This window comes from Pituophis catenifer, unplaced genomic scaffold (assembly GCF_029215685.1).
Source record: "Pituophis catenifer annectens isolate HBS135680 unplaced genomic scaffold, rPitCat1.0.hap2 SCAF_9, whole genome shotgun sequence".
Lineage (NCBI taxonomy): Eukaryota > Metazoa > Chordata > Lepidosauria > Squamata > Colubridae > Pituophis > Pituophis catenifer.
The window spans coordinates 15268061-15283352 of record NW_027256889.1 but is presented as its reverse complement, the minus strand read 5'-3'; the positions used below and the strand labels follow the sequence as shown (position 1 = coordinate 15283352).

Here is a 15292-nt window from a genome sequence, read left to right as displayed (position 1 = left end):
TTCAATTCTGGAGCCGACCGGAAGTCCAGTTCCCACATCATAGTCTCCTCCTAGCACGGTGTCCTTTTTCCTCTGTTGACCGGAAGTCAGTTCCCCCACCATAGAGTTGCCTCCTTTTTCCCCTACCTGTCCTAACCTAAAGCCCTATCAATTGTGGAGCTGACCAGCAACAAGGAGCCGCAGCAGAGGGATGAAAGAGCCACATGCGGCTCCAGAGCCGCGGGTTGCTGACCCCTGAGTTAAATAATGACATTGTGCAGCTTGTTGGTTTGTGGTGGATAGAAAATTGCACTTATATGTAAAATGTATTTCTAGTACAGGCAGTTCTCAACTTACGACCACAATTGAGCCCAAATTTTCTATTCTTAAGTGAGACGTTTGTTAAGTGAGTTTTGCTCCATTTTACAACCTTTCTTGCCACAATTGCTAAGTGAATCGCAGCAGTTAATAAGCTAGTAACCTGTTAGTTAAGTGAACCTGGCTTCCTCATTGACTCTGCTTGTCAGAAGGTCGCAAAACGTGATCTTACATAACCGTGGGACACAGCAGGAGTCATAAATATGAACCAGTTGCCAAGCGTCTGAATTTTGATCACGTGATCATACAGATGCTTCAAAGGTCGTAACTGTGCAAAACGGTCACCAGTCATTTTTTTCAGTGCCCTTGTAACTTCGAATGGTCTAAATGAACTGTTGTAAGTCGAGGACTACCTGTAAATTAAGAGAGGCAAACCAGCAAACTCATGCAAGCCCAAAATGCATTTCCTGGGAGGAATTATGATCATCATCAACTCTGAAAATCTGATGCATTTTTCATTCTGAGCTATTTAGAACTACTGTACAGTGACATCAAAATGAAGGCTGATACAATCAATATTTTATCTTGAATTAAAAGAGACCTCTGCTCTGTCCGCCTCATGATTAAATGGGCTCTCATGCTATTATTAAATTTGTAATCTGCAACAGTGGTTCTCAGCCTGTGTTCCATGGCACGATGTCATCACAGAGAGTCCATGAAGGCTTGAGGAAATGTTATGATTTAAATGTTGAATTAAGTCTTGGGGGGGGGGGTGTCCATGGCCACAAAAGGCATTTAAAGGGGGTCCATGGTGAAGAAAAGATTGAAAATCACTGATGGTGGACAGGACCACATGGCTTGAGGTCCTGGGCAAAAAAGGGAAGAGATGCTGAGACTGCCCCGGTTTTATTCCCCCTCTGGGCTTTTGAATTTGAGCTTGTATTCTGATTGGTTGTCAGACTCCCAAGGGGCCATGCAGGGACAACTCTGTAGGCTTTTCCTGAGTCCCAAGCTTGGTTGACTCTTGCTGGGTGATAATGTAATCGAAGGGCTTTGCGATTCCTATTAGGGCTCTGCCTGAAGGAAGTAGATCTTTGTTATGTAGAGTAGACTGGCCCAGGCCTTAAGGGCCCATTGACAAAGGTGTGTGTGTGGGGGTGGGGGGCTGAGTTTCTGCCTCCCTTTTGAGGGAAATATTCTGCCCTTTTAATATTTCCTAAAATATCTCATTTTCCTCACAGAGGTGTTAGCATCCTACACTACAATTTAGCATTTTCTTTTCCTCTGAAAAGAACCAACATTTGACATCTCACCACTCTTACTGCTGCATTTCAATGCTGTAATAAAAACACACACACCACAAAGCAAAACAAAGCCTAGTATTTTTTTAAATAATCTTTATTTACATTTCATTTAAAAAGAAAGAACAAACAACATAAAATTACAAACATAACAATACAACAATAAATATATATAGTACCATAGTAAACAAGTATTCGGTACTATAACTCTAAATTATATTCTGGAGAAGGCAGAACATCTTATATCTCTTAATGCATCACTTAGGTCTGTCCGACCACACTTATCTTATATAGTATAAATTTCTCTTCAAATACCAATCCTCAACTAATGTGGGTTATAGATTCCTCTTTTCTAACCATTTATAAAATTTGTCCCAAGCTAAACCTACTTGTGTTTGCTCTCTATCTTGTAATTTTTTAGTTAGCGTATCTGCTTCCGCACATTCCAAATTTTTTTTTTTTATAATAGCCTCCTCTGTTGGGATATTTTGATTCTTCCAAAATTGTGCGTATGTCAGTCTCGCCGCTGTAATGATATGTAATGCCAAATACCATAAGTCCAGTACTGTCGAAGATTGCAATTTCTTTATTCTTTGTTTATTTTTATCCTACCTTTATTGCTCTTATGAATAACTTAAGGCTGCAAACAAACCTGATACTCCTTCCTTTTTCTATTTTTCCCCTCAACAACATTCCTATGAGGTGGATTTACCTGAGAGAGAGGGGGGGGGGACTGGCCCAAAGTCACCTAGCCAGCCAACATTTATGTCTAAGGCAGGACTAATGTGGTGAAAACACACACGCACAATAAAACCTTCAGTCTCATTCCACGAAATCCCTCCTACTGTATGGCATAAAGGCAGTGTCTCACCTTCACCATTACAGCTGACATTTGGTGGTGTTTTATGCTTGAGCTCCCATGAATTGCATTGTTCAGTAAGGCACAGCATTGATACTCATTTGAGAGAGAGCGGCTGGCTATTGAGAAAACACTGTAACTTTCAGTTGCAGCTGCTGAATCATACATAGAATATCATAAACTGATTGCAAAAACTTTACTAAGAGGGTGGGGTTCATAGTTCACTGAAACCTGGTTTGAAACCTGTGTTTTATATCTAATTCTGATAAGGACTTTTAAGTAGGCAAGCTGGAGCAGACAGCTAGTATTTTCCCCCCTGATCTAAATGGTTTTCCTCTGAAAGCGTTGATACACACACACACACACACACACACACACACACACACACACACACACAAAATTTATATTTTGTTGAATTTGGTATAAAATGGTTTGTCGTGAATGTGACTGCTTGAGGGCTCCTGGATTGGAGCTGAAAAGCGAAAGAGATGCAGTACGCTCCGTCCCACATGCTGGGGTAGACCAGGTGCCTCGATAAAAAAACACTTTATATATATATCCCGCGTCAGAAAACAAACAAACAAACAAACATATATATATGTGTGTGTGTGTGTGTGTGTGTGTGTGTGTGTGTGTGTGTGTGTGTAGGTCTTTGGTTATTCAGGTTTTCTCCCACGTAAAATTGGAAGTGTGTTGGTGACGTTTCAACGAAGTCTCATTCGTCATCTTCAGGCTGGTGTTTTCAGCTTCGTGCTTCTAGGAGCAATGTGTGATCGCAGCTGTTTCTTCCTTTTAACTGCCAGTCGGGGTGTGAACTGATTGGGTGGGAGCTTGGCTGTGTTCTGATTGGCTGGGGGTGTGTTCTGTTTGGGTGGGGGTTTGGGTGGGAGAAATATATGTATTTCTCTTTAGCCAGGTTCTTCCTACATAAACCAAGATGTTTATGCAGCCCTAGTTCAGTGAAATCACAATCCACTGGTTTCTAGGCTTTTTTTCTGGCAGCCAGCAAACACTCTGCTGCCCATTGGGAGACTAAAGAGACAAAGACAGATCTATTTCCGACTTATAAGTCCTCATCAGTTAGCCATACCCTCATCCCATGTATCCTCCCTGTAAAGGTACAGTATTTGTTTTCCTTCCTTTTCGTAGGCTTTATGTGTATTTCTCTTTAGCCAGGTTCTTCCTACATAAACCAAGATTTTTATGTAGCCCTAGTTCAGTGAAATCACAATTCACTAGTTTCTAGGCTTTTTTTTCTGGCAGCCATACTTTACCTTTACAGGGAGGATACATGGGATGAGGGTTTAAAAATCAGGACTGGCATTTTGAATTGGGCCAAGAAATGATGTGTATGGATTGGTGTTTGTGTGTGTCACATACAGATAGTCCTTGACTTATGACTGCAATTGAGTCCTCCTTCCCTTCCCTTCCCTTCCCTTCCCTTCCCTTCCCTTCCCTTCCCTTCCCTTCCCTTCCCTTCCCTTCCCTTCCCTTCCCTTCCCTTCCCTTCCCTTCCCTTCCCTTTCCAATCCCCCCCTTCCTTTCCTTCCACATATTCCAATAATCAAGGATATTTTTCCATTTTAATTCAAGTCAGGAATCCATGGGTAACAATTTCAGGGTTTAAATCCAGTGTTATAGCTACAATTGTTCAAAAGCCAGAAACTATTCTCAAGTTTTGAATGAATTGGGAAACTCAAGTAACTGAAGCCTTGGCTTGTCTCCCAGCACACACAAGGGCAGAAACAGCGTGCTCTTAGTCTACCGAGAACACATGTTTTCAGCTTTAATAAGCTAAGTTATGATTGTCCAAGTGTCCATTTCCCTGCTTCCTCCCCCACTCCCCTCCCCAATGCTTTTGGAAAAACGAATGTTGGAAAGCACAATATGCATTTTTTTTTAAATTAAGCATTTTATTCCTTGGAATTTGAATAAAACTTCAGGTTGTTGGAGTGCAGAATCTGGTTTTGACTGGCAGGTTGACATTTTTTAAAATCACACAACAGATTCACAAATCAGTCCACTTTTGCCAGGAGAATAGGTTGTAGTTTGCTGTGGGCACAGTCAGCTGCAATTGTTTTGCCATATGTTCAACTGGGGGAATTAACTCTCCTTCGTACACCCTAATCATTTTAAGCATACACAAGCGGTACCTGGCAAGATTTTTGTGCCAGATACTGTGAATAAACACAAGCTCTGTGGAATGGCATCAAGGGCATATTTGGCGGCAGAGTTTTGAATAGTAGCAGTGTCTAGAATTTTTAAACACTTCCTTTGTGCGAGGGCTATTTGTGTGTCAAAGGCGTCACACTAACATTTATACAATTCTGACACGCTGTTCCAAATCTGGGTCTTTTTTTAGCCGTCTCATTTCTGTGTGTGACTTCGTTAGCAGTAGGCCAGTATAATTTTCATGTGAAAAGTTTAGAGCGCCTTTGTTTAAATATCTCCATTGCGAAAGTCTTGAGTAAATATTGTAAACCATTTGAAAATTTAAAAGTAAAGAGGCCCCATTCTTCCCAAATAACTGAAGACAGTTGCACAAATTAAAAGACATTTCCGTAAAAGAGAAGGGAGAACAAATCCCATCAGGTATCAAATGTCCCAGATATCAATAGTAATTGATATATAACAGTGATGGTTAACCTTTTCGGTGCCGAGTGCCCAAGTGTGTGCGGGAATGCACGTGCACATGCCAGAACCCCAAAATGCAATGCGAGCTCCCCCTGCGCATGCGCCCCACCCCGTGTATGTGTGCATGCCCCAGCACATGTGCCCTGCCCCCCCATGCATGCACCCTGCCCCCCCGTGCCCTGTTTTGCCTTCCAGGTTGGTGCAGGAAGCTTTCCAGCCCCAAAATGGGCACGGGGGGCATCACGCAGACCCCACTCCCCATTTTGGCTTCCAGGTTGGTGCAGGAGGCTTTCCAGGCCCAAAATGGGGCACGGGGGGGGCGTGCCAAGCATCCCCCGCATGCGCTCCCCCCGCTCCCCGCACATGTGCGTCAGAGACCTAAAGACAAGCTGGCCTGCAGGAGGCGCTGTGGAGCTGGGCTGGGGCAACAGCTATTGTTTTAAATGGTCTTTTAGAGATTTCTGAATAACACAACTGCTGCTTAGAACAGTGGATATGGTAACTCTCCATTGCCCCAGAAAGGAATACCCATTAAGTATGCATTAGAATATCAAAACTTTTGTCTTGAATATGGCAGAAGATTTTATTTGTATGCGAGAAATTATTACAGCTACTTCTCTGAACTTCCTTATTAGTAGCATCTGAAACGTTTCCTATTTTCTGCATTTTAAGGCCAGCTCCCTGGTGGAAAGCCGTTCTGTTTTCTTGCTCCTATTGCTGTTCTTCCTTTAGGCAATTGTGCGTAGCGAGCAAAGCACCAATTTTGCGGTTATGTAGGAAAATTGGTAATTGGCCTTTCTGCAAGTATGTCAAACTTTCTGGCGGAGACGATGATGCAGGAAGCTAAAATTCAACATAACATCCAAATCAATTCTGTCAGCTTTCTGAAGTGTAAGCTGAAAAGAATGTGGCCGATTCAGGACACATTAGTTCTGAACAAGTGGTAACTTGCAATGGTTGTTTTGCATGGCTTTATTGTAGACCAGTGTTTCCCAGCTCGTAGCCATTTTAAGATGTCTGGACTTCAGCTCCCAGAATTCCCTATAGCTCTTGCTTAATAAGCTAGATTTGGAGGTTCATGTAGCACATTTGCTGTGGTCATAGGATCCAGTTAAATGCCATGAAAAAAAAAATACAAAACAATAACTCTTGTCTATCTACATTGAATCTGAAACTGAGAAACTGCATTTCTTAGGTTAGATTCATCCTGGTAACCCAGCCTTAATTTTCCATTCTAACACTGAAACTAGTAATCCTCCTCAACTGAAACCACAAAGAAAAGTCCCTGCAAAGCAAAATAATAAGGACTAGGAGTGACATGATAGCAGTGTTCCAATATCTCAGGGGCTGCCACAAAGAAGAGAGACTCAGGCTATTCTCCAAATCACCTGAAGGCAGGACAAGAAGCAATGGGTGGAAATTAATCAAGGAGAGAAGCAACCTAGAACTAAGGGGAAATTTCCTGACAGTTAGAACAATTAATCAGTGGAACGACTTGCCTCCAGAACTTGTGAAGGCTCCAACACTGGAAATTATTAAGAAGAGATTGGACAACCATTTGTCTGAAATAGTACATAAGGTTTCCTGTCTGAGCAATTGGACTAGAAGACCTTCAAAGTCCCTTTCAACTCTTTTATTCTGTAGTAATCCCCCCGCCAACATGGGGAGTGGTTGATGGGAATTCTGGGCATTGAAGTCCACAGGTGTTAAAAGTTGCCAAGGTTGGACACCTCTGCCTTAAAATTCCATTTTCATTTCATTTGTCCCTAAAACATTAGTCTATTAGGCAGCTGGTTCATCCAGGGTGGCCTTTGGCAAACTTGAGATAGAGAGTACTGGTAATCCTCGATTTACGACCACAATTGAGCCCAAAATTTATGTGGCTAAATGAGACATATGTTAAGGGGGTTTTGCCCCATTTTGCAACTTTTCTTGCCGCCGTTGTTAAGTGAATCGCTGCAGCCGTTAAGTTAGTAACCCCGGTTGTTAAGTGAATCTGGTTTCCCCATTTGTCTTCGCTTGTCAGAAGGTTGCAAAAGTTGGTCACATGACTCCAGGACGCCACACCCGGTCATAAATACGAGTCAATTACCAAGCATCTCAATTTTGATCATACGACCATGGGGAATGCTGCAACGGCCGTAAGTGTGAAAAACGGTCATACGTTGTAACTTTGAACAGTCACCAAACGAACTGTTGTAAGTCGAGGACTACCTGGGAAGTGATTTCTGGAGAGGAATTGATTCCTTCTCGGTAGCCTCTCGCACGCACTTCTTTCTCTCAGCTTTCTTCTCGAAGAGTTCCTGGAGGGATTCATTTTCCAAGTATAGAAAAGCCTCTGGGTATGGTAGAAGCCGAACTGGGTAAACATCCTTTTTTCTTTTTTTTTTTTTGAAAAAAAGTTTTTTATTTGTATTTTTCATCAACATGTTTAAATGTACAGTCTTTTACCCATCCTTAACACATTGTTCGTTCATCTTCTTCTTTAACTTTCATTAGGTAATTAATTAATTATTTGTTCGGGTCTGTTCTTTTACCATTTCCTTCTTTTGTTTTGTGACAACCTTTCCTTTTTCCCTTCCCTTCTTTCTCCTCCTTTCTTTCTTCTTTCCTCATTCCTCCTCTCCTTTCCTTTCCTACTTCCTTTCTTCTTTCCCCTCTCCTCTCTTCTTCCTCCCCTTCTTGCCCTCTCTCCTGCTCTTCTTTCTCCTTCCTTCTTCCTCTCCTTTTCCCATTCTTCTTTTCTCTTCTTCTCACCTCCCAACTCCCCTTTGGGTAAACATCCTTAAAAAGGAAGTGAAATTGAGCTACTTTGGAAGCATAGAAACAGAATTGGAATGTGGGTCATAATGAAACCACAGCAAGGGTATTTAATGTGCCTTTTATTTTTTCTGGTTCATGGGTTTGTGTTTCTGGTTCAGAGTGTGATCCAGGATATGTGCCTTTCTCACAGTTCATGGGATTGTGGAGTTGGGACTGCAAGAATCATCTAGCCTGGGGTTTCTCAATCTTGGCAACTTGAAGATGAGTGGACTTCAACTCCCAGAATTCCCTAGCCAGCTGGCTGGGGAATTCTGGGAGTTGAAGTCCATTCATCTTCAAGTTGCCAAGGTTGAGAAACACTGGACTAGAGGTTTTTTTTTCTCCCTCTTTGCAAAATGTCCAGTTTTGGAAGTTCCCCAAGTTCACATTCAACATACTGTAATTGGACATTTTTTTTTCCTAATTGCTTTTTTCTTTTGTAGGACTGGCTCAGCTCCTCCTCGGAACTCAAGATGTCACAGGAAATGGAAGATACCATTGGTAGGTGCTCTTCGGGGAGTTGAGTTTCATTGTTTCTGATCATTGATTATCTAATGTTTGAATCGGGGGGTGGGGGGTTCAGCTCAGCTTTGAGAGTTTTTATTGTGCCGTGCAAATGGCATGGTTATGTTTTGAATAGGCTAGCAGCCCTTATTCAAAATAGGTGTGTTGTTGTTGGCGACTGAAGAATTGGATAGTTGCCCATGTAGCTCTGAAACATTAATTCTTTGCAAGAAAGTTGCTGTCGCCTTAATTTTATTACTCTCTTTACTTTTGCTTTTTATACTTTATAACTGATCCAGAAAAACAAATGTCCAGTGCTTTGCGTCTGTGTACAGACACAAAGGTCTGTGTACAAACCTTAGCTTTTAACATATTGCAATTATAAATTAACCAGGTATTATTACACAAAAGTCGTTAACTTTTTTCCTAATTGGCAGAAGAATGAAGCTGATCGTTAAATTTATTTGTGCCAAGAAAGCTTAAGTTTTAGATCTATCTGATTATTTGGTAAGTTTGAACAAATGCTATGAATCAAACCCCTGACCCTATACACGAATCTATATTAGTAATGGTTGTCCAGAGAAAATTAGATACTATATATTGTTTTAGAGCAGGGGTGTCAAACTCAAGGCCGGATCCAGCACGGGGCCACCCTGGAAACCATGAAGGACTGACCTGCAGCGTCTCTGCCAGCGAAAAAGGAGCTTGGGAGGGCTGTGTGTGGCCCTCCCAAGCTCCATTTTCATTGGCAGAGGATTGCAGGAGGCCATCACAGCCAAAACCGGAGCTTGGGAGCCTGTTTTTGCTGGCAGAGCCACTACAGGCACCCCTGACATGACGTGGAGCTGGCCACGGCCCCTGGTCAACCCCCCGTCACCCACCCCACCAAGGTCAAACACAACCCTGATGCGGCCCTCAATGAAATCAAGTTTGACACCCCTGCTTTAATGCTTTCGGATTTTGACTTTGAAAAGTCTGGAATAACTTTTCTCCTTTGGTTTGAAAAATATGTAACATACAATTTCAAAAACCTGTACAAATCCTAGATACAAGTCCCACTTGTTGATCACATGACCACAGGACACTATGACTATTATAAGTGCTAGGACTGATCATAGTTAACTCTTTCAATGCTGTTGTTGTGGCCTGTCGGCTGCCGGCTCCTCCAGCAGCTGAATCAGAGGAGGAGGAGGAGGAGGAGGAGGAGGAGGAGGAGGAGGAGGAGGAGGTGGAGGAGGCGTGGGAGTCAGGGTCAGCAGCAAGGCAACCTGAGAGCTCCGAGGGGGAAGAGGGAATGGAACTGGGAGAGAGAGAGAGAGAGAGAGAGAGGGAGGGAGGGAGGGAGGGACGGAGACGGAGCCTGGGCCATCCGTCAGCCCTCAGATGGAGAGAACGGCCCACAGGTCTGGAGGTGGCTGATGAGGAAGAGGAGGAACAGCTGGGTCCAGTGCCTGATGCTCAGAAAGCAGAGGAGAGGAGAGCAGTGGAAATCCATGGGCTGATCCTTGGGAAGGAAGAACCACCCTAGCTCTGGGGATAAAAGGCAGGGGGTGGAGATGAATAAATGTGGCAGACAACTATTCATCTTTCGGGCAGATGGACGTTAGCCTGCATTGAGAGAGAAACTTTTTCCCAGGGCTGCCGGTGCTCCTAATAAAGGAATTTTTGAGTTAACTTCAGAGGGTTTGTCATGTTTGGGGAGCTGGGTCAGAACAGCTGTCATAACTTTGAACATTCACTAAACAGAGTGATTGCTAAGCAAGGTTGTGACTTGCCTAGACGTTGCAGGCACAAATTCACAGTGTGGGTCTTTTGCTGTCCCCACTGAGGCTGCCATCTAGGGGGTTGGGAATCAGGAGGCGCTGCTCTGTGGGGCATCATCCCAAATCATCATAATGGCAGGGGGTGTTTTGAAAAAAAGGCCACCTTGGGACACCACAGCAGTTGGCCTCCAAAGCTCTAATGAACTGGTTGACGCCTCCTGTGGCTTCTTGCCTATTTTGGAGTCTGTAGACTGAAGTGTCTTCAGTTGATACAACAGATCTGCTATTATGTGCTGTGATTGTTCTTTTAATTGAACGTTCTGGTGGTTGATAATGTCCTCTTTCCTCTGGAGGTTTTCGGCAAGCCCTTCTGTGGCCGTGAGCTCTGTACGCGCTAAGCAACAGTGGCAGTTAGAACTGTCATCACTGGTTTATGTTTAAACTCTTCTCTAGAGTGCGGCAATGAAATAGCACAAAATTTTATCCTCTCTTGAGGATTTACAATCAATGCTCAAATCTCCACAGCTTTGGAATTGGACGTTTTGAAAAGGGCCGCTCAAGTAGTCCAACATGAGAGAGGTGGTAGCTCACTTTCAAGATTTGGTGATTTTTGCAAGGTTTTTTTTTTTTTTTTTTTTTTTTGCAAAAAAAAAAAGGTGTTTTCTTTTAAATTTAATTTGAAGGCCTGCAGAGGGCATCAGTTTGGTATTTTGCTGATGGGTAGCTGCTGTCTCCCGAGATATAGGTAGATGATAGATAGATAGATAGATAGATAGATAGATAGATAGATAGATAGATAGATAGATAGATAGATAGAAAAGAAGAAACAACCATGATCACACATTGCTCCTAGAAGCACAAGGCCGAAGACACCAGCCTGAAGATGACGAATGAGATTTCGTCGAAACATCGCCAAGATACTTCCAATTTTACGCGGGAGAAAACCCAAATAACCAAAGATCTACATAGATAGATAGATAGATAGATAGATAGATAGATAGATAGATAGAACGAAAGAAAGAAAGAAAGAGAGGAAGGAAGGAAGGAAGGAAGGAAGGAAGGAAGGAAGGAAAGAGAAAGAAAGAAAGAAAGAGAAAGAAAGAAAGAAAGAAAGAAAGAAAGAAAGAAAGAAAGAAAGAAAGAAAGAAAGAAAGAAAGAAAGAAAGAATTCTTTATTGGCCAAGTGTGATTGGACAATTAAGATAAGTTTAAGATATGCCATCAACTGCTACATTTCATACTAAATAATTTCATGTGCTTGCCAGTTTGACAAGCCACAAGTTGGCTTTTCATATCAGTGTTTCAAGTTTGTCCTGTTAAGGCATGGCTGGTTTATCTGGTGTTATTCTGCTATTGCATTATGTTATTGTGCTGTTATGTTCTCAAGGCACTAGAGGGCATACGTGACTTAATATTTTGTCCCAAAGGTGCTTTTCCAAATCTCCACTTTCTCGTTTTTTTCCTTGAAAATGTTCGGCTTCTCCTCCAAAGAGTTCTGACTGAATGGACTGGTTGCAAGTAAATGTATTGGTGAGGACGTGGTGGCTCAGTGGCTCAGATGCTGAGCTTGTTGATTGAAAGGTCGGCAGTTCAGCAGTTCAAATCCCTAGTGCCGCATAACGGGGTGAGCTCCCGTTACTTGTCCCAGCTTCTGCCAACCTAGCAGTTCGAAAGCCCGTAAAAAATGCAAGTAGAAAAATAGGGACCCCCTTTGGTGGGAAGGTAACAGTGTTCCGTGTGCCTTTGGCATTTAGTCATGCCGGCCACATGACCATGGAGATGTCTTTGGACAGTGCTGGCTCTTCGGCTTTGAAACAGAGATTAAATTAAATTAAATTAAATTAAATTAAATAATAAATTAAATTAAATTAAATTAAATTAAATTAAATTAAATTAATTACATTTATATGCTGCCCCTCTCCGAAGACTCATGAGCACTGCCCCCTAGAGTCAGGAATGACTAGGACATATGTGCGAAGGGAACCTTTACCTTTACCTTAAATGTATTAGTACTAAAAACATTAGTAAATTTGAATGACAATTTTTCTAGACAATCTTCCTTCCTTGGTCATTTTAACCAATTGTAAAGGGGCTTGGGTGATAAATCATTCTTTTGAAAGGCTGAGTATCTTAAGGCAGGAGTATCAAATAAATAAATAATGGCTCATTGCTATTTAGCTTCCTCTAGGACAGGGGTCTCCAATCTTCGCTACTTTAATACTTGTGGACTTCAACTCCCAGCTTTGCTGGCTGAGGAACTCTGGGAGTTGAAGTCCACAAGTCTTAAAGTGACCAAGGTTGGAGACCTCTGCTGTAGGAGTCACATCAATCAGTGCAAAATAAGAATCAAATTCCTTGTGTGTCCAATCACACTTGGCCAATAAAAAGATTACCCTACCCTACCCTACCCTACCCTACCCTACCCTACCCTACCCTACCCTACCCTACCCTACCCTACCCTACCCTACCCTACCCTACTCTACTCTATTCTATTCTATTCTATTCTATTCTATTCTATTCTATTCTATTCTATTCTATTCTATTCTATTCTCAGTGTGGTGCCTTCCATTACCAAAATGGAATGGGGATTTTAAAAGGTGAAAGTAGTGGTACATCCAGAGACATGAATAAATCTTCTGTATAAAGTCTCCATGTTTCTCTTGGAAAGTCTTGCTGAACAAGCATTTAGAAACTGCCAGAACTGGAAGGTTGTCATATACACATGCTAACCTTTTCCCTAATTAAATAATCAGGAACAGCCTCCTGGTATGCAAAGAATGAGCACTTGGAAACATGATTGCTGAGTCACTATTCCAATTAAGTTACCCAAGTTAGACTTTGCAGAAGACTGGTGAGAAAATGCTCCAGAAGAGACATCAAGTCGGTCATTAAGTATAGGGAAATTCCATCCGTTGTCTACAAAAGATCCGGTGGAGGCATGTACACAGCACAAGATGTATACCTCATACGATATAACTAACACTATGGTTACTTTACCAATGTTAGCACAATGAGCCTGGATAGCTCAAAAGACAGAGCTCTGTAATTTAACACCAGCTGCCTGCAATTACTGCAAGTTCAAATCTCACCAGGTTCAAGGTTGACTCAGCCTTCCATCCTTTCTAAGGTAGGTTAAATGAGGACCCAGTTTGTGGGGGCAATAAGCTGACTTTGTATAAATATACAAAAGTATGAAGGCTATTGCTTAACGCATTGTAAGCCGCCCTGAGTCTCCGGAGAAGGGCGGCATATAAATCACATTTAAAAAAAAAAAATGGCAGCATATTAAATCAGCAAATTAAACCATATTGTGTATTTTATTGCCTTCTTACTTGGCCATTGAAGATAATGGCATAATCCAAAACATAGAGTGGCCTTTTGGATGCATTCACACCCCATTAACCTCCCTTCTTTCTTCCTCCTTCAATTCTGATGCAATAGAGTACTACGGCAGAATTCTTTGTATCTCATTTTAGAGATTGCTCATTCTAAAACTTTTAGCTGAGAAGTTTCAAAGGAAAGCACGTGGCTGAGTATTCCTTAGGAGCAGGGGTGTGATCCAGCAGATTCTGACAGGTTCTGGAGAACCGGTAACGGAAATTTTGAGTAGTTCGGAGAACTGACAAATGTCACCTCTGGCTCGCCCCAGAGTGGGGTGGGAATGGTGATTTTGCAGTATCCTTCCCCTGGAGTAGGGAGGGAATGGAGATTTTGCAGTATCCTTCCCCCAGGAGTGAGGAGGGACTGGAGATTTTGCAGTATCCTTCCCCTGCCATGCCCACCAAGCTACGCCCACCAAGCCACGCCCACATAACCGGTAGAAAAAAAAAAATTGGATTTCACCACTGCTTAGGAGTCATGACTTGAGAAATATGATAAGAAACCCAGCTAAGAAGGGAAATTCAGAGCAAAGTTGTAGAGCCAGCATTATTCACAGCTACTGTGTAATGCCAGAGGTATATTTCTCCTATCATAAAATCATAGAAGAGACTTCAGAGGTCTTGTCGTCCAACCTCTGCCCTGGGCAGGAATCCTTATTCTATGGAAGACAAATGGTTGAACACCTCTAGTGATGGCAGAGTCTCTATGTCTTATGTGAAAACCAACCATTTGGGGTTAGATTGTCACACTAGGAAGACTTTTTGCCTGGGTTCCTTCTTCTGGGACCTGTAAAACTGATGAAATTATTGCTATCTGCCATGAAAAATGGCAGGGTTAGGAATCAGAATGGATGTCTCTACCTCGAATGTAACACTGTGATAGTGTTTAGCGCTCCAGAGAGCCTAAAGCTTTTCACACTTATTATCCAACTGTAGTAGAAACAGTGATTAAAAACAGTCACTAGATTCAGCCACCGGCATCTTCTGTGATAAGGTGGTAGGCGTGGGAAAAATAATTGGCCCGGGGATTTGGAGCGCAGTCAACGTAGACAATATGGACAACTGCCTAAAATGGTATGGCAACACCTGGTGTTCTTGTCTCTATATGGGGAGGGAAATCGTTAAGCAAGAGGGTGGCTGATCCTTAATAAGCTAATGAGATCATAACGGAGGTGAAATCCGATTGTTCACGTTCAGTTCTTAATTCAGCTCTGTTCCACATGGATCCTTTTGCAACGGATGAGCCTTTGTAGGTTTCATAAGGGTTGGAGATGTCACCTCTGTGGCTTTTCACGCTTTTCTTCTGTTTGTCTATCTCTCAAGCATAATAGATGGCGAGAGAATTTGTGGACATGGCATTACAATGAAAAACAGTCTCCGACTCTTAATTCAACTCCCTTGCATTCAGCTTGTGTTTTAATTAAAAAAAAATAAGACCTGCCTTAAGTGCTCTGGCACTAATTGCTTCTCTACTTCGGTCACAAGTTGATTGCTTAAAGCAAAATCTAAACAGCCAGAAAGGAGACTCCTCCAAACTTTGAAACCCAGGCGTGTGAATGCCGCTCTTAAAAATCAAAACGGAAGGTATGGTATTTAGAGGAAAAACAAAGAAGTCAGGAAGGATGGAAACTTGCATCTGGTGGAGGATAACCTCTTAAGCAGCCACTGTTCCCTTCACAAGAATGCAAATCCAGCAGTGCCCTGTTTACCTGTTTCAGTCACTGTTATCACTCGGGGCCAGTTTTCCTTTTG

The 15292-nt window shown here is 42.4% G+C and overlaps 1 protein-coding gene across 1 annotated transcript in view; it reads left to right on the top strand.

Annotated features, from left to right (window-relative positions):
- Window positions 1-15292, top strand: part of PHACTR4 (phosphatase and actin regulator 4) — an 83154-nt gene that overhangs the window by 13392 nt on the left and 54470 nt on the right. The window contains exon 2 of the mRNA XM_070949572.1: window positions 8337-8394. Coding sequence (XP_070805673.1) covers window positions 8367-8394 — 28 coding nt within the window. The 5' untranslated portion in view covers window positions 8337-8366. The remainder of the gene's footprint in view (window positions 1-8336; window positions 8395-15292) is intronic.